Consider the following 20,472-nt stretch of genomic DNA (forward strand, 5'->3'; position numbering starts at 1 on the left):
AGCTGACTGCAAAAGCTGTTGAAGTGATTTGGACGAGCGAGCGTTTTGTATGCAAAAGTCTGCTGACCAGCCAGTTAAAGCTCACAGCCTCTCACGTCAGCGCAGACCCTGCTTGTGTTTTTAGAATTGCAATGTGACATCAATTACATTGACATAAACCTGAATAACTCAATATTGGGAGTTGGTGGGGGTGCGGCCAAAGATTTGTGGCCCTTTGAAAATACTTTGGGCCCCACCACTGCAGTGCCGCAAATTGAAAATATTACTGTGTGGGGCCCCTGTCAGCGATGGTCTCTCAAACTTTTGTCCTCCTTACAGTACCCGTCCCCAGCTAGTTCTTGACCAAAAAGTCTGAATTGAAATGGAAGCCAAAATACATTGGAATCTCTGAAGTCAAATTATAGGGGCTTTTCCATTTACAACTGTGTTCCGTTTCAGTGGCGGTGACGTACCGAATTTGTACGCAAGTCAGAACACAGTAATTTATCACTCACCTATGTTAATGCAGTCGTAAAATCAATGGAATAGTACTTTTTAAAGAAAAACACTTAAAGGCCATAATTATAAAACAATCAAATGAAAATCAGCAAACACTTCAAAGTTCAACCCACTGTATGCGTGACGTCATACAGGAAGGGGAACTATGCCCAAGATGTCAATTTATTTTTTGAAAGTTATATTTAAAATGTGTATTGCCCTGCGATTGGCTGGCGACCAGTTCAGGGGTTACCCCGCCTCTCGCCCGAAGATAGCTGGGATTGGCTCCATCACGCCCAAGATCTTAGTAAGGATAAGCGGAACAAAAAATGGTTGGATGTTTAAAACATTGCATCTCCTCTCCTACCGGGCCGCCATTTTTACGTCTTTTCACCCTTGGGAGTGTACGAATTTGTGAAAATGTTACATGGATCTGCCTTTTCTGCCCGCTTTATCTACTAACAAAACCAGACAGTTGCTACCAAACCACAGATACGTCAGATCCAATTATCTAGCAAGTTAATGGTGGGCGCGTGACTCGGCTGACTCGCAATGGCTGTTGTTGCATTGTTCAAGTTTGTATCCTACCTTATACAGCAGCTGAAATAAGTATTTAACATGTCACCATTTTTCTCATTAAGAATATTTCCAAAGTTGCTATTGACATGAAGATTTCACCAAATATTGGGAACAACCCAAGTAATCCATACATACATACAAAGAAAGTAGAACAAATAAGATCAGAAATTAAGTTGTGTGTAATAATGTGATATGACAGAGGGAAAAAATATTGAACACGCCAACTGGTACTTATTTAATACTTTGAACAAAAGCAGACTTTTGTCAATAATGTCTCTGTACATTTGCCCATTCATCCTTCCTTCAGTAATGTGAAACGTATCAGTACCATTTGCTTAAAAGCAGCCCCACACCATCATGTTCCCACCTCTGAGCTTCGCTGTTGGTATGGTGTTTTTAGGGTGATGTGCATTGCTATTTCTCCTCCAAACGTGGTGTGCATTATGGCATCCAAAAAGTTTCCACTTACGTATTATGGCCCCAAACATGCTCACTGGAACGTTCAGAAGCTTAGATATGTGCCTGTAACCAATGCCATCGTTAAAATAAAAGCCTAACAAATCAATACATGGACATCAATGCTTTGTTAGGCTTTTGATTTGAAGTTGGACCTCGCAGCGCTTTTGCGTCTTGCTACTGTAATGCATAGTATGAACATAGTCTGAACAGTCGTTGTAGTGGCGGGCTTGACTTCGAGTTTTCTACTGGAAGCTGCCTTGACAGCAGTTTATATTGCCATCATAGCCTGCTGTTGCCACTAAGGCTTGCACTCGGAGTCTATATCCCGTTCATGAGGATATAAATGAGCGAATAATGAATCAATTCGATTTTTTATTCCTTGTACTATTCCAAAATAATAGTCCAACAAATGAAAAGTCTAATTTGATTATTTGAAAACAATCCATTGTACAGGGAAGAGAGTACGCTGCCAAGTTTTGACTTACGACTGAGACAGTTTTAGCTGCATTTCCATACAGAAAAGTTTGTCTTTTTAGTTTAAAATGACTTACTGTAAGAGGATTCCTCGCCGTACCTTGGTCACAAATAGAATGCCGGCCGGTCTGTTTTGTGCTCTTCGTTGGTCCATAATCCTCACCGACCGGACCAAACTACCGCTTTTCAAGCGCGCCTGCTAGCTACCTAGCCCTGCTAGTAAACAGAAGCATTGTAGCGCTTGTCAGAATTTTTAAAAAGTACATTGACTCGTTTTCATTAGAATGCAAAAGTCAGATTTATTTATTTTTAAAATATATATTTTTTTGACTCCAAAATTTACTCGACTTACGACTCGACTTTACACCGATTTTAATCGATAAATAGATGAACAAAAGATACATTATTTATTGTAAATATAATTTTTTGAGCAATTAAGTACACAAGTATATACAGTACATCAACAGGTTATTTAAATGGACATATTCCTCCATCTTGTGATTGGTTATCGTTTTTTTAAACAGTGATTGGCCCCAAAAATCCTGATTGTGTAAAGCCTACTTACGACCCATTCGTTTGTAGCACTAGTTGCCATCAACATTAATGCAACACCATGCCAAAATCATGTTCGGTTGCTAATTTTATACAACAAAAATTGCTGACATTGATTACAAGAGGTGGGGACAAGTCATTGCTTTGCAACTCACAAGTAAGTCTCAAGTCTTTGCCCTCAAGTCCCGAGTCAAGTCGCAAGTCCTGCACTTTGAGTTTGGAGTCCTTTAGAGTTATTTTACCAACAAAAGAAAAATATATTTTAATATATATATTTTTTATTGTAGTTATTTATATATACAATGAATCAATATATTGTATATATTATATACTACTTGTATGTTTAATATATTTTAAAATCCATATTTATTGACCACAACAGATTTGATAAACTTGAACCTTTATAAGAAAGGGGGCTTACTTTAGTGCCCCTTCAAAACTAACTAATTGTAGGTTTCCACTTATTCTATGAAAATACTATGCTATGACTTAATTTTCATCACTTCATTTCTGCAGTGCCATTATACAGACCTGTCACAAAAAATTATTTGCATCCAGTAGTGCTGCAATTTATAATTGTTATTTTACTTACAGAAGGCAACAACCATAACACACACCCATGACACCATCACTGTGCAGCTTGATTGACATTAGGGCTGCACGATTTTGGAGAAAAAAAGATATTGCAGTTTTTTTTTTTTTTTAAATTGAACCTGCGATATATATCCATCCATTTTCTGAGCCGCTTTTCCTCACTAGGGTCGCGGATATATAATATATATAATTTATATTGCAATGTGAAATGATACAGGATCAGTGTTGGGAAAGTTCGTTTTCTACACAAACTAGTTCAAAGTTCAGTTCATCGTTCCAAAAATGAACAAGCTCAGTCATAGTTCATAATTCAAAAATTTGAACTAAGTTCACCAGTCCAAAGACGAACCAATTCATAGGTTCCCACCCCAATATGTTGCTCACAGGCTATTACTCTCAAAATACTGGCATTTCCCCATTGTAGTTGGAGATGACATTGGGTCTAGGCTTACTTTCCCTGCTTGCAAATCATCCAGTCAGATCAGTTTTGCTGATGCGTCACTGATGTTCCCCAAACACCACAATTACCTCTACATGCTAGCTTTTGGCATTGTATGTGTGTGAGTGGAGAGCCTGATGTTTAGAAACCCCAATACCAAAGATGTAGGGATGTTGCGTAAAACGTAATTAAAAACAGAATACAGTGATTTGCAAATGCTTTTCAAACAACTATATTCAATTAATTACAATACAAAACAAGATATTTAATGTTCCAACAGATAAACTTTGGTTGTTTCTGCAAATATTCACTCATTTTCAATTTGATGAATGCAACAAATTCCCAAAAAGCTGGGGCAGGCATGGTTACCACTGTGTTACGTGATTTCCTTTTAACGAAACTCAAGAAGTATTTGGGTTTGGGAACTGAGGACACTAATTATTGAAGCATTGTAGGTGGAATTCTTTCTCATTATTGCCTGATGTACAATTTCAGTTGTTCAATAGTCTGGCATCTCCTTTGATGTACAGTATTTTGTGATTTATAATGCGCCTTACATTACTATGGGAGACAGGTCTGCACTGCTGGCAGGCCAGTCGAGTCCTCTCGCTCTTTTACCAGGAAGCTGTGCTGTTGTAACATGCAGAATGTGGCTTGGCATTGTCTTGTGAAATAAGCAGGGACATCCTTGAAAAAGATGTTGCTTGGATGGCAGCATATGTTGCTCCAAAACCTTTATGTCCTGTACCTTTCAGCATTAATGGTGTCTTGCCCGATGTGCAAGTTACCCATGCCATGGGCACTAACACACTCCCATACCATCAGAGATGCTGGCTTTCAAACTTTGCGCTGAGAACAATCCTGATGGTCCTTTTCTTCTTTGGCCCACAGGACACGACGTCCATGATTTTCAAAAACAATTTGAAATGTGGACTTGTCATACTACAGCCCAATTTTCCACTTTGCGTCAGTCCATCTTAGATGAGCTTGGGCCCAGAGAAGCCGGCGGCGTTTCTGGACCTAGGTTTCCTTTTCCTGGACGCAGATCACTGGGGGCCCCCTCTCTAACCAGGCCTAGAGGTGGGACTTGAAGGCCTGCCCTTCAAGCCTGTGCCCGGCCTGCCCAGCCGGGCACAGCCTGAACAAGCAATGTGGGTCCCCCTTCCCACAGGCTCACCACCTGTGGGAGGGACCAAAAGAGTCGAGTGCGTAGTGAGCTGGGTGGCCGCCGAAGGCGGTGACCTTGGTGGTCTGATCCCTGGGTACAGAAGCTGGCTCTAGGGATGTGGACTGTCAACTCTCTAGCAGAGAAAGAGCCCGAGCTGGTGTGCGAGGTTGAGTAGTTCTGACTAGATATAGTCAGGCTCACCTCTATACACAGCTTCGGCTCCGGTACCAGCCCTCTTGAGAGGGTAGGACTCCTTTCCACTCGGGAGTTGCCCATGGTGAAAGGCACCGAGCAGGTGTGGGCATACTTTTTGCTTACCGACTCGGTGCCTGTATGTTGGGGTTTACCCCGGTGGACGAGAGGGTAGCCTCCCCCCGCCTTTGGTGGGGACACGGGTCCTGACTGTTGTTTGTGCCTATGCACCAAAAACAGCACCCTTTTTGGAGTCCTTGGAGGGGGTACTGGCGAGCACTCCCGCTGGGTACTCCATCGTTCTGCTGGGGAACTTCAATGCCTCACATGGGCAATGACAGTGTAACCTGCCATTCTGTTACCTTTGCAGCTATAGCAGCCGCGGTGATGTGGGAGGAGCCATGCTGGTGATGGTGGTGGTGTGTATGTCGACCTCTCCTCCTGTCTTCCTCCTCATCGTCCTCCTCCTCGCATTGGGTGCCACTCTCCATGGTGTGTCAGTAGGCATGCGTGTTGGTGTGTGCGTTGGCCAGCAGAGAAGAAGGAGAAGGCAGCTCCCGCTGGGTACTCCATCGTTCTGCTGGGGAACTCTCAATGACAGTGAGAACTGGAGGGGCGTGATTGGAAGGAACGCCCCCCCCGACCACAACCCGAGTGGTGTTCTAGAAGTATTGGACTTCTGTCTTCGTCATGGATTGTCCATAATGAACACCATGTTCAGACATAAGGATGTCCACATGTGCACTTGGCAACAGGACACGCTAGGCCGCAGTTTGATGTTCGACTTTGTGTTCATGTCATCAAACTTGAAGCCGCCTGTCTTGAACACTCTGGTGGAGAGAGGGGCGGCGCTGTCAACTGATCACCACCTGGTGGTGAGTTGGCTCCATTGGTGGGGGAAGATGCCAGTCTGACCTGATAGACCCAAATGTATTGTGAGGGTCTGTTGGAAATGTCTGGCAGACTCCCCTGTCAGAAGTAGCTTCATCTCTCACCTCCAACAGAACATCACTCACGGCCCAGGGGAGGCAGGGGACATTGAGTCGAGTGGATCATGTTCCGTGCCTCCATTGTTGAGGCGGCTGACCGGAGCTATGTCGCTGTAAGGTGTCATGGCGGCAATCGGCGAACCCATTGGTGGACACGCAATATGGACCCGTCTGTTAATAACACATACTTTAGATAGTTCTGCACTTTTCCATTTGGCTTATTGCAAAATGTGACCTTTCCTTCAGTGAGTGACAGTTGTTTCAAGAACTTGGCTGAGGACAGGAGTGGGGTCAACTTGAAGGACCTGGTCCATGATCCATCACTGTAAGTTTGCATTCACATACACTCAAGCACAGAAGTTTACGTTCACCCAGATTACTCTAATTCCTTTTGTCACAATCTGCAGTTTAGGTGGTGTTATCGCAGCCTATAAAATCGTTCCAGATGAGATTGATGAAATCAAGGTATCTGACTTTGCTTTGGTGCACATGCAGTCATAACACTCATACCATGATCATCTTGCTACGTTTAAAATGTTCACATATTTATTTTTAATTTTCAAAGCGCTTAAAGTCTCACTTCCAAACTTACACATCAATTTCAGGTGTAAATTGCAGTTGTTAATTCTGCGAATGTGTTTTGAACAGGAAACTCTTTTGGAATGGTGTGATGACCAGGAGGTTAATCTCATTCTCACTACTGGAGGAACCGGATTTGCACCACGAGATGTTACGCCAGAGGTGCTTGCATTTCATCACCGAAAAACCTGAACGTATTTTTCTATCACGAATGTCCAGAAGTGTGTTTTGATGTAATGTCTCAGTTAATTTGGACGTCTTTCACTGACTTCCTTTGAAACTCCACCACTAACTTCGTCTATTGCCTTAAGTCTTAATATCACAATAAATGATTTAATCAAGTGCTGACCATCAATCCCTGTTTCACTTTGTAGGCCACCAGAGAAGTGATTGAGAGAGAGGCTCCAGGCATGGCTCTGGCAATGCTGATGGGATCCCTTAACGTTACACCGCTAGGCATGCTGTCCAGGTGAAGATTTGATGTCATGTTAATCATATTTTCACAAAAGTCAGTGTGATTATAGCTTGTTTCATGTATGCTCATTTACCATTTTGATTCCAGGCCAGTGTGCGGTATCCGTGGTAAAACTCTGATCATCAACCTGCCAGGGAGCAAGAAGGGCTCTCAGGTAATGCTCAATGACTCTGTTCTCTCTGATTTTCAGCTCCATTTGACTGATCTGTAAAGAGTGTATTCACCTAGAGTGGATATAAAAACATTCCTCTGTTCAAATGCCAGCTTTTTGATTATTATTTTTGAATTTTTTAAAATAATTTCAACACTTTTCCCACCATTAATGTGATCAATGTCCCATACAACTGAAAATATTTTTTTTTCAATTATTTTAAAGAAGGGAAGTTGCACAAGTTGCACAACTTTGCACACCTTCTTTTAAATGTTATGTGGCTGTGTTCAGTAGTAATCCATCAAATTAAATGAGCACCAGGGTTCTAATAGTTTTTGATTGTACATTGTAGTTAGTTTATATTTCGTTTTGACTTTTCTTTTTCAAGTTCAATGGTGCCTCGAGATACGAGTGACCCGTCTTACAAGATATGAGTTGTCAATTGGCCATGTTTTTGCTCTGACTTGTGAGCCCAAATTTGAGAAACGAGTGCTGTATGGCACCACGGGGCTCTACTCGCTTGACAACAAGCAGCACTTTGCCTGATATTTAGTATTATTAATTAGTAATATTCTTCAAAAAAGAGGCTTCAAGCTCTACATTGCCACTACCAGTTGGAGTTGTCTTGAAAACTAAACTATAAAATAAGGATGTCCCATTCACATTGAGTTTAAGGATCTGCAGATACCAAGTCCCGATCCAATACCTCGACAGTGCATTAAAAATAGTGTTTATCCAAATTTTCTCAAGTTACTATACGTACGTCGTGTGTCTGTGTCTGTGTGTGTGTGTGTGTGAATATAATATATCACCATCCATCCATTTTCTGTGCCGCTTATCCTCACTAAGGTCACGGGCGTGCTGGAGCCTATCCCAGCTCTCTTCGGGCGAGAGGCGGGCTACACCCTGAACTGGTTGCCAGCCAGTTGCAGGGCACACATAAACAAACAACCATTCGCACTCACATTCACAACTACGAGCAATTTAAAGTCTTCAATCAACCTACCATGCATGTTTTTGGGATGTGGGAGGAAACCGGAGTACCCGGAGAAAACTTACACAGGCACTGGGAGAACATGCAAACTCCACACAGGCAAGGCCAGCGAATGAACCCCAGTCCTCAGACGCTCTAACCAGTCGTCCACCGTGCCGCCTATTTTTATATATTAGACTTTACACCGACCTGGTCGGTATCGGCCGATAAATAGCATTTTATGCTGATCAGCTTTCATGTCATAATTCGCCGAGCCGATCCATTGATCGGCTCCGCTAAAGGCATTTAGTCCACGTCGCCGTCTTGTACAGTATATTCAAATCCAAAAGCTAGTTTAATTTTAGCCTTGTCGTGTGTCTTTTGATGAAGTACTGTTAATATCTGACCACCAATAAAGTTGTAAAAAAAAATGTCAGCGGTGTGGGACAGACAACACGTTTGAGACACACAACACGTAATGCCCCGTATCAGACTACAAGACAAATTTGGTCTTTCACGATTCCACTATGTCAGACAACTGCAATAAAATCTTGTATTCCGATACCACCTCATCCTGTTTTTTACGATCACTGGGCTTCAGCTTGTCAACTGAAACGCGACTGGTTACACTTGTTACCATGGCGACGACAACAATAATGGATCACGCCGTGTGTTTATAAGAACAAAATGGGGGGAAAACGTGTGTTGGTGGTCACAGGTGCTCAGGAGAGGACGTTTGTTTAAGGCTTGCTTGAGGTATGTTCACATACTTTTAATATGATACGGTTCGCAAGCAGGCAACAAAACGTTATGTAGCCTAGCAAGCTAGTGCTAGCACTAATGGTTGTAAGCGACCATGCAGGCGTTCTGTCGACTCATGCTCAAAAGTGTGTGTGTGTGAAGTAATTTAATTACAACAAAATAATTTAATTACAGTAAGTTAGCACCCATTATTTCTGTCATGTTGTAATGTTGATTTGACCTGACTGATAAGAATACACGATCTGACTAGAGCAGATTTCCGAGCTTTATGGATCCAGGGCACATATTGTACAATTGAAAATTCTCATGGAACACCAACAAACAAAAATGTCACAAAAAGTGGATGCATTAATTACTGTATCTACTTCCTGCCATCTAATAGAAGACCATTCATTTATTCTGTCTGTCACTATGTGTTGGATTTATCTTGCCCAACATTATAAAAAATAGACACAAAAGGAATGAAGACGCTGGTTTCTTTTTCTCATGAGGAGGGCGCATGGGAGATTGTTCAGATTACAGCCTCTCAACACGCTCTAAACAATCTCCCCCGTCGCTCCTACATTTATTTGAAAATAGGAGGGTTCTACAAGACATAATGTTCTAAGCATTAAGACACAACACAAAAGATAGGACCAGACGACACCTGTCCCGTCCCCGACCACATCCGATCACGTCCTTGGTCAAGGCGCCCTTCCATCAAATGTTGCTGAGTCATCTTCTTGAAGGCGAGACATCTTTCTATCTAAATATTGTCCATAATACTAATCCAAGCTACTAATGCAAAATACTAATGCAAGCTAAGCAAATAAATGATAACTACTAAAATATATCTAACACTATGCCTCACTGGCATAAATAGATGAACAAAGATACATCCATCCATCCATTTTCTGAGCCGCTTCTCCTCACTAGGGTCGCGGGCATGCTGAAGCCTGTCCCAGCTGTCATCGGGCAGGAGGCGGGGTACACCCTGAACTGGTTGCCAGCCAATCGCAGGGCACATAGAAACACACAACCATTCGCACTCACAGTCATGCCTACGGGCAATTTAGCGTCTCCAATTAATGCATGTTTTTGGGATGTGGGAAGAAACCGGAGTGCCCGGAGAAAATCCATGCAGGCACGGGGAGAACATGCAAACTCCACACAGGCGGGGCCGGGGATTGAACCCAGGTCCTCAGAACTGTGAGGCTGACGCTATAACCAGTCGGCCACCGTGCCGCCAACAAAGATACATTTATTGTAAATATTTTTTTTGGGCGCAATTATGTACACAAGTATATACAGTAAATGAACAAGTCATTTAAGTAGACACATTGCTCCATCTTGTGATCGGATCGGTTATCGTTTTTTAAAACTCGCTGATTGTCTGATCGGCCCCAAAAATCACGATCGTGTAAAGCCTTTATATATAAAACACACACACACAGCAGGACAGAATTCCGTGTCGTGGCACGGAAAGCGCAGAGGGCGGTTGACACGACTCGGCGTGCCTTCCAAAAAAAATAAAAAAGAAAAGTTCTATTCTGGAGCAGCGGCTTGATGCCAGAAAGCGCCGCCGATAACTTTATTTTTCAGTTGTCCTTGCAGCACGTTGGCGGTGTGTCACAGTAATGCATAGTATTGACAATCATTGTGGCTGCTGTTCTGACGGGGATTTTCAAATAAAACGTCGGTGCTTGCAGCCTAATGTTGTTGCCTTTTAGGCATCATATGTTTTTGCTTCCATTGAGTTGCCATTCGTGATTGCACTCTGAAATAGCATGTTTCAGAGGTTGGCAACCTTTGGCACGTGTGCCACGGGTGGTACTCCGTGGCATTAACACTTGCACGCTGGGTGTTCGGGTCTTTGCACACTGGACTTGCTCAGTATGAAAGGTACCTGGCAAAGCGCAAAGAAGACTGCCGCCCGGTGCGGCCAATGCTGATGCCTATATTAGGAAGTGCAGATGTAGCACTAGCAGCCTGCAAGAACGTCGGGAGGCTTTCTCCGCTGACTGGACCGCAAAAGAAAGCTCTAACTAAACCTTTTTTTTTTGGTTGTCGCACACCCTCCTATTCCTTAAAATAAGATATGGATGAATCCCATACTAATTTCACAACAGGATCTCAGCGTTTCAGCTCGTTTGTGAGCTGTAGTTCCAGGAAGAGTGCTTCTAGGTGTATTTCAGTCTGAGCAGGCAGCTTTGAAAGGGAGTTTGAAAGACTCCTACAGAGACGTCTTGTTGTATGAATTTTCTATTATCCCTAAGTTCGGGTAATGTGACAACACAATTATTTTCCCTTCCTCCATTCCCCCCGCCCCCCTGCCTTTTAAAATACAAGTCTGCCAAAAAGGCATCCAGAAATCACTCCACCAGCCCCTCTCCCATTGGAGGAGCTTTCTGCTGTCGTCCCGGTTCTGCTTCAGAAAAGAAAATGTTTCTATTGGAAGGCACACAGCAGAGCATCAGCCGTCATCTACATTGCCGTGCCGTGTCGTGGCCCTTAGCTTAAACTCTGAGATCCTGCCGTAAAAATTGGTATGGGATATACTCATTCCCTATTTTTTCCCGGTGCGTCACCTCCTCCTTAAAATATGCACAGTTGGGCTTTCTTTTGTAACAATAACAATAACAAATATAGCTGAGTTGCGGTCTACTCAGCTGGGAAAGCCTACCAACTTCCTTGTAAGCTGCCAGTGCTACGTCTGTTCTTGGTAATATAGGCATCTGTATTGACCGCACCAGGCAGCCGGGGCCACATTTCATCCCTGAGCAAGTGCAGTGTGAAAAGGCCTTAACACCCAGGGTGCCAGTGTTTATGCTACAGAATGCCACCTGTGGCACGTGTTCCAAAGGTTGTAAACCCCTGATCGAAATTGACCATTGGTGTAAATATGAGTATGAATGGTTCTTTGTCTATGCTGTGTGTGCCCTATGATGACTGCTGACCAGTCCAGGCCAGGGTGCCCCCTGCCTCTGGCTCAAAGTCAACTTGAGCTCACCTGTGAAATTGAACAGGATAAGCTGTAGAAACTGGACGAGTGGATGCAAGCAGTAGAAACTGGAGTGGATGCAAGGAGAAATAAAGGTTCTACCATCATTCTATCCATCCATCAGTTTTCTATATCGCTTATCCTCACTAGAGTCACTGGTGAGCTGTTGATTAATTAATTCAGTAAGTGTACAGATACTTTTGTCTGTATTGTCTGTACGCTGCAGGACCGGTGGGTTGTCTTTTTCTCACAAGTATTTTAGGCTACATTTACACTGGAGAGCATGATGCCCAATTCAGATTTTTTGTTCAATCCGATACTGTGGACGGAATGCGTATTTGACATCGCGCACAACTGCGAGGCACCGTGTTTACGGAAGTAAATGCGACCCCTCGCATAGGTCTCGTCATGATGAATTTTTAGCAATTTCAAGCATTTTCTGCAACGGGAGCCAATATTTTCCGATATTTATGAGTTGTAGCGTATATCGGGTTGGATAAAAACGTAATTAGTTTAGGAGAAAAGAATAAGCCGAAAGCGGCGCCTACGTTACTTCCGGTTTAGCTTTATTTTAAGTTTCAGCGTTAAAATCAAATGATTTTATCTCGAATTCTTTTTTTAGACGTATAAAACGTCAGGACAAAGTGACGAAAAACATCTGTCTCGTAATCTGAAGGTTGCTACAGGAATTGGATACGAGTTCTCGATAACTAGAGGTCTGTTGTCGAATCGAAATCCACACAAATGATACAGGTAGTGAATCTTTAGAGAAAATTTTATGAGATCTAACAGGGGAATCTACAAGGGAACAATGCAGGAAAAAAAACACAAAGGACAGACAAACATTGGCAAAGGAGACTGACTTTTGATGTGAGGGTGGAATGAGCTTGTACTGACAATGCATATATCTGGGGGTTCCTGTTCTCATTAATTTAAACCCAAATATGCACTAATCTGTACTTTAGTAGACAGCGAATTGGATTTACGTGCGTGCAAATTTCTTAAAATATCATATGACATTCAAATCTAGTGAAGATTGTGATTAGTCCCAAGATGGCGCCTACCAGTGTGGTCGCCTCGGTAACGCGCTCTCTACTATTGTCTTTGTTTTTGTGTTTTTCGTCCGTCTTTGGAGACCTTACACGACTCACTTACACAAGGGGAGACCTGCTAACCATCAAGGAGGCTACTCCGGACTTTCTGTCACCAACTTTCGAAAATCCGCTCAGTTTTTTCCCCGAGTTACTCACCGGAGCGGCGTCCGCGGTTTTCGGCGCATGGATGCGGAAGCGGCGCCACAGAGGAAAACGAGCTGGCATTCAGGTGAAACTCCGCAAGAGAGGACACAGATTGGCGTTCCCGTCGATCCACCTCGCGAATGTACGCTCCCTACCCAACAAAATGGACGAGCTTCATCTTCTGTTAAAGACCAGTAAAGACTTCGGACGTTCCGCGGCCATGTGCTTCACGGAGACCTGGCTTTGCAACGCTGTACCCGATGGCGCCGTCATGCTTCCCGGCTTCAACATTCATCGAGCGGACCGCGACATGGAATCATCGGGGAAAACGAAGGGTGGCGGGATATGCCTCCATATAAACGTAAAAAGGTGTACGGACGTCACGGTGCTCAGCACACACTGCAGCCCGCATTTGGAGTCGCTGTTTTTGAACTGTAAACCATTTTACTCGCCACGTGAGTTTGCATCGTTTATACTGGCTGGAGTCTATATTACACCGCAAGCTAACACGAACGCCGCATTGCTAACGCTCGCCGAACAAGTCAACGAAATTGAAAAAAAACACCCTGACTCACCCCTCATTATTCTCGGGGACTTTAACAAAGCTAAACTCAATCACGAACTCCCTAAATACAAGCAGCACATCGACTGTCCTACCAGGGAAAATAATACTTTAGACCACTGCTACACTACGGTAAAAAAGGCATACCGTGCTATACCTCGTGCAGCCCTGGGCTCGTCTGATCACTGCTTAATTCACTTAATACCGACGTACAAGCAAGAACTTAAATGTGCGAAGCCTACAGTGAAAACAGTCAAAAAGTGGACCAATGAAGCAAAGATCGAACTTCAAAGCTGTTTAGACTGCACAGACTGGAGTGTCTTTGAAAATTCAGCTGGCAGCCTGGATGAATATACGGACACTGTCACATCCTATATCAGTTTCTGTGAAGAGGTTTGTGTACCAACAAAATCATTTCGGACATTCAACAACAACAAGCCGTGGTTCACTGCTAAACTTAAGCAGCTTCGCCAAGCTAAGGAAGATGCATATCAGAGCGGGGACAGGGCCCTGTATAATCGAGCTAGAAACCAGCTTACTAAAGAAATTAACATTGCAAAGAGGATCTATGCAGCAAAGTTGGAAAAACAGTTTAGCGCGAACGACTCGAAATCAGTCTGGCGTGCATTCCAATCGCTGACTAATTACAAGCGACGATCCCCCCAAGCTGAGAACAATAGCACACTAGCCAACGACTTGAATACCTTCTATTGCAGATTTGAAAAGGACAGTTTCACTCCACGCATCCACCCGGCCGCACCCGCGACCACAACCACACCTCTGACTTCTGCGTTAACCATCCATGAAAAGGATGTGAGACGCATCTTCAAACAACAGAAGATTAACAAAGCAACAGGACCGGACCATGTGTCCCCATCCTGCCTCAAAGTCTGCGCGGACCAGCTCGCTCCAGTCTTCACTCAGATCTTTAACAGATCTTTGGAAATGTGCGAAGTTCCATCCTGCTTCAAACGCTCCACCATCATTCCAGTCCCCAAGAAACCTGCAATCTCTGGTCTGAATGACTACAGGCCTGTCGCTTTGACATCTGTGGTCATGAAGTCCTTTGAACGTCTCGTGCTGGACCACCTCAAGAGTGTCACAGGTCCCCTGCTGGACCCCCTGCAGTTTGCCTACCAAGCGAACAGGTCTGCGGATGATGCAGTCAACATGGGACTGTACTTCATCCTAGAACACCTCGACAGTGCAGGGACCTACGCGAGGATCCTGTTTGTGGACTTCAGCTCAGCGTTCAACACCATCATCCCTGAACTCCTTTCAACCAAGCTTCTCCAGCTCAGCGTCTCACCTGCCATCTGCCAGTGGATTTACAGCTTTCTGACAGGCAGGACACTGCAGGTCAGGCTGGGGGAGGCCACCTCATCCACACGCAGCATCAGCACTGGGGCGCCCCAAGGTTGTGTCCTCTCTCCGCTGCTCTTCTCTCTCTACACGAACGACTGCACCTCAGCGAACCCGACTGTCAAGCTCCTGAAGTTTGCAGATGACACCACTGTCATCTGCCTCATAAAGGACGGTGACGAGTCTGCATATCGACAGGAAGCGGAGCGGCTGGAGCTGTGGTGCGGGCGACACAACCTGGAGCTGTACACGCTCAAGACGGTAGAGATGATCGTGGACTTTAGGAGCCATCCTTCGCCACAGCTGCCCTCACGTTGTCCAGCTGCCTTGTGTCAACCGTCGAGACCTTCAAGTTCCTGGGAATTACAATCTCTCAGGACCTGAAGTGGGCGAACAACATCAACTCCGTCCTCAAAAAGGCCCAGCAGAGGATGTACTTCCTGCGGCTTCTGAGAAAGCACGGCCTGCCACCGGAGCTGCTGAGACAGTTCTACACAGCGGTCATCGAATCGGTCATGTGTTCTTCCATCACAGTCTGGTTTGGTGCTGCTACAAAAAAGGACAAACTCCGACTGCAACGGACAATCAAAACTGCTGAAAGGATCGTCGGTACCCCCCTACCCACCATTGAGGACTTGCACGCTGCCAGAACTAAGACAAGGGCGTGCAAAATCCTCTCGGACCGTCTGCACCCCGGTCACCAGCTCTTCCAGCTCCTTCCCTCAGGTAGGCGCTACCGATCAACGCAAACTAGAACTAGTAGACATTCCAACAGCTTCTTCCCTCTTGCGATCAACTTCTTAAACACCTAACCTATAATTCCATTACAACAAGCTGGCAATTTTTTGACTTGAGTTCGTTGTCACATTTCTGTGGGGCCAATTATGTATTACTCGTGCACTCACTGTAGTTGTCTCGCCATGCTGCACTATTTGCATATACTGGCCACTCATGCCAGATGAGCATCTGCTCCATTTGCACACTGATTGAGGAGTATCTGTAACATTTGCACAACCAACATTGTCCCAGATGATCGCACTACTCGTCACTTTAAACCGCATACACTCCTTGAAGTCTCAGCGCCCTTTGCACAATGGTCATTGCACCGGACTATTGCAATATTAGTCGTTCGAACTGCTCTAAGTGCTAGAGGACTCTGCATCTTTTTGCACAATTGTTTTTTGTCAATGTCTTTATGTCCCCAAAGTGTTCTGTAAATTGACTGTTTGTTGTACTAGAGCGGCTCCAACTACCGGAGACAAATTCCTTGTGTGTTTTGGACATACTTGGCAAATAAAGATGATTCTGATTCTGATTCTGATTTGCAGTAACTTTCCACCGCCTGTGGGTGTCGCTAGTGCGCCATCCATTGTCCCAGACAGAAGGAACAAATGTCTGAACGTATTGCATTTCAAAGAACAAAATGGTCTTTTGAACTTTATCTTGGCATGGGAGATGAGTGGATTTTCAAGCTTTTTGAGTCGGTATCTTGAGCCCCGCACACCCAGGGGGTCTCCTGTTGACTGGGAGTGCAGGTTTCTGAGGTAACTGCTAATTAACTTAAGGTCTGGGGTGAGGAGTTGGGATTCCTCGTCTCCAGTTTGATGAGCTCCTTCAGACTGGCCGATAATTCATTTAGCGTTCGTGTGAGATAAACCAGACATCCTTGTGGTTGCCTGTCACGGCGTGGGAACGGAGACTGTGATGCAGCTCAGTCCGGGGTTGGGGTCACGGTGCCATCGGTGAGGGCATGTCTGTTACACAGTTGTGAAGCATCTTTCGCCACTGACTGTTTTCTGCTCCTTAGTCTGCCGTTTACTTTTGTCATGTGTCTGTTTTGTCAAAATTTTTTGATGTTTGTCGCCTTTTGACGACGTACAGGTCAGTTGAGCGTGACGTGAGCGTCCATATTGCACTCGCGCCGGGTACATATCCAATTTATATCCACATACGAAGGAGGATATGAAAAAATAGGTCACATAGGTCACCTGCAGTGTGAACATAGCCTTAGAGAGTTAAAGGCAACGGGAAGGCTTGCAGTGTCATGAAAGCTTGTCAGTATGGGTTAAGTACTGAAGCTTTGGACTTAGACATATAGGTCAAGACGAGACAGACTCACAGTAATTTATATGCTTGAACAATAAAAAATGGTGGCCTGAGGAATTGCTCATTTACTGTTCTCACTCTTTTGATGTCTTGACTAAATGAGTCGCATCAAGAGTTTGTCTGTTAATCAGTTATTAAAGGCAGATTGGTAAGATAAAATAGAGTTTATCAAAAGTTCAGAATGGCTACTGTGGAAATGATAAGTTGAACTGTTTGTTGCCTTTTTAATTGCTTGAAGACATACAATTCTGGCAACTATAGCCAAATAACACTTATACCCATTCTTACACTTTGACACATCAGAATCAGCTTTATTGACCAAGTATGTTACAAGACACACAAAGAATTTGTCTCTGGTAGTTGGAGCCACGCTAGTATAACAACAAACAGACGAAACATACATTTAGGATGTAAAAAGCATGAGTGGAGAGTCATTGAGGCGGCACGGTGGACGACTGGTTAGCACATCAGCCTCACAGGGGGGGGTTCATATCCCGGCCCCACCTGTGTGGAGTTTGCATCCCCGTGCCTGCGTGGGTTTTCTCCGGGCACTCCGCTTTCCTCCCACATCCCAAAAACATGCGTGGTAGGTTGATTAAGGATTCTAAATTGCCCTTATGTGTGAATGTGTGCGCAAATGTTTTTTTGTTTATATGTGCCCTGCGATTGGCTGGCGACCAGTTCAGGGTGTACCCCGCCTCTCGCCCGAAATTATCTGGGATAGGCTCCAGCACGCCCGCAACCCTTGTGAGGATAAAGCGGTACAGAAAATGGATGGATGGATGGAGACTCATTGCGCAATGAAAGTGTACCACTAGTGTAGTGATCCTGATATAATGGCAACTGTGCAAATTATGCAATTTAGAGCAGTTTACACTGACTAATAGTGCAATGATCTGGTATAGTGTCGATTGTGCAAATGGTGCATAGTTCTCAAACACGAGTGACCAGTAATAATCAACAACAGAATGCAAATAGTGTAGCGTGATAAAACAGTGAGTGAATGAATAATGTAGAAGTGTCCTGACAGAGATGTGTAAAATTGGCAGCCTGTTGCAATGAAAGTTAAGTTAACTGTTTAAGAAGTTAATGGAAAGAAGGAAGAAGCTGTTGGCATGTGTGCTGGTTTTAGTTTACATTGTTCGGTAGCACCTACCTGAGGGACGGAGCTGGAATAGGCGGTGACTAGGATGTGGAGGGTTCAAGACGATTTTGAGCTTGTTTTAATCCTGGCAGCATGAAAGTCCTCAAGAGTGGGTAGATGGGTGCCGATAATTTTTTTTTTTTTTTTTTTTTGGCAGCCTTAACTGTCTGTTGCAGTCTAACTTTTGTCCTTCGTTTTAGCTGCACCAAACCAGACTGTGATGAATGAACGCAGAACTGATTCAATGACTGCTGTGTAGAACTGGTTCAACAGGTCCTGTGGCAGGACATGCTTTCTCAGAACCTGTAGGAAGTACATCATCTGCTGGGCCTTTCTGAGGATGGAGTTGATGTTGGTCTCCCACTTTAGGTCCTGAAAAACTGTAATTCCCAGGAACTTGAAGGTCTCGACAGTTGACACAGGGCAACGTGAGGGGCAGCTATGGCGAACGATGTTTCCTGACGTCCACGATCATCTCTACCGTCTTGAGCGTGTTCAGGTCCAGATTGTGTTTGCTGCACCATAGCTCCAGCCACTCCACCTCCTCTAGATACACAGACTCGTCACCGTCTTTGAGGCTGATGATGACTGGTGTCATCTGCAAACTTCAGGAGTTTGACAGCCGGGTGCATTGAGGTACAGTCGTTCGGATAAAGGGAGAAGAGCAGCGGAGAGAAGACACACTCTTGAGGGGCCCTGGTGCTGATGGGCTGTGTGGATAAATTGGTGTCCCCCAGCCTTACCTGCTGTGTACACGAACAGGATCCTCGCATAGGTCCCCGTGCCGTCGAGGTGTTGCAGGATGAAGTGCAGTCCCATGTTGACTGCATCATCCACAGACCTATTTGTTCAATAATCAAACTTCAGGGGCTCCAGCAGGGGTCCTGTGACGCTCTTGAGGCATGAGGCGTTCAAAGTACATGAAAGGCACAGATCTCAGGGTGACAGATCTGTAGTCATTCAGTCCTGAAATTTCACGTTTCTTTGGGACTGGGATGATGGTGAAGCGTTTGAGGCAGGATGGGACTTCACACAGTTCTAAACATCTATTGAATGTCTGTGTGAAAACTGGAGTGAGCCAGACTTTCAAGCAGGAGGGCGACACACAGTCCAGGGCTGCCGCTTTGGTAGTCTTTTGTTGTTTAAAGACCCGTTTCACGTTCTGTTTGTGAAAGGTCAATGCAGAAGGTTGGGGGTCAGAGTTGTGATAGTGGTCGTCGGTGGTGCGGCTGGGTGGGTGTGGGGTACCAAAGTGTCCTTTTTCAAATCTGAAGTAGAAGGTATTCAAGTCGCCAGCAAGTCCTTTATTGGTCTCTGTTTGGGGGGATGATTGCTTGTGCTTGATTAGCAATTGTAATCCTCGCCTAACTGACACAGTCCTTCGCAGCCAACTGGTTTCCCAGCTAATTTACTTTTGTTAGGTCGTCTGGTTTCTGGCCTGATTGTACAGGTCTGTCCCCACTCCGATAGGCGTCCTCTTTAGTTTGGCGGAATTGGCGAAGTTTGGCAGTGATCCAAGGTTTATTGTTATTGAGCATGAGAAATGTCTTAGTTTGTACACACACGTCGTCACAGAAGCGGATGTTGGATGTAACAGTGTCCACATACTCATCCAAGCTACCAGTTGAAGTTGCAATGACACTTCAATCTGTGCCGTCTAAACAGTCTTGAAGTTCCATCCACCTCTTCACTGTTTTCACCACGGGTTTCACACATTTAATTTTGTGCCTGTGTGTTGGTATTAAGTGAATAAAACGGTGATCAGACGAGCCCAAAGCTGCACGGGGAAAAGCATGGTATGAGTCCTTTTGTGTGGTATAGCAGTGGTCAAGATTGTTGTTTTCCCCGAAAATAACGACCGGTGAATCTGGATGCCTTTTTTCAAGTTCGTTTACCTGGTCAGCCAGGGTTTGCATTGCGGTGTTTGTGTTAGCTTGGCGGGGCATGTAAACACCAGCGAGTATGAATGAAGCAAACTCACGTGACGAGTAAAATGACTTATAGTTCAAAGGCAGCGACTCCAAGTCTGGACTGCTGTGTGTGCTGAGCTCCGTGACATCAGTGCACCATTTTTAATTGATGTAGACGCATATTCCACCACCTTTTGTTTTCCCGGATTGCGCCGTGTTGTGGTCCGCTCTGTGTATTTGAAAGCCAGGCAGCAGTACGGCGCAGTCGGGGATGTGTTCACAATGCCAATTCTTCGTGAAGCAGAGG

The 20,472-nt window shown here is 44.7% G+C and overlaps 1 protein-coding gene across 4 annotated transcripts in view; it reads left to right on the forward strand.

Moving 5' to 3' along the window:
* The window catches only part of gphna (gephyrin a), a 67,519-nt gene that overhangs the window by 1,120 nt on the left and 45,927 nt on the right, over positions 1-20,472 (forward strand). For 3 of the 4 annotated variants that reach the window (XM_061696609.1, XM_061696610.1, XM_061696611.1), the window contains exons 2-6: positions 6,170-6,248; positions 6,331-6,388; positions 6,572-6,664; positions 6,877-6,971; positions 7,065-7,131. In XM_061696609.1, the coding sequence (XP_061552593.1) occupies positions 6,170-6,248; positions 6,331-6,388; positions 6,572-6,664; positions 6,877-6,971; positions 7,065-7,131 (392 nt within the window). Of the gene's footprint in view, positions 1-6,169; positions 6,249-6,330; positions 6,389-6,571; positions 6,665-6,876; positions 6,972-7,064; positions 7,132-11,832; positions 11,939-20,472 lie in introns of those variants that run through there. The other variant, XM_061696612.1, reaches the window with a different exon arrangement.

This window comes from Phycodurus eques, chromosome 14 (assembly GCF_024500275.1).
Source record: "Phycodurus eques isolate BA_2022a chromosome 14, UOR_Pequ_1.1, whole genome shotgun sequence".
In the NCBI taxonomy this organism is placed as follows: Eukaryota; Metazoa; Chordata; class Actinopteri; order Syngnathiformes; family Syngnathidae; genus Phycodurus; species Phycodurus eques.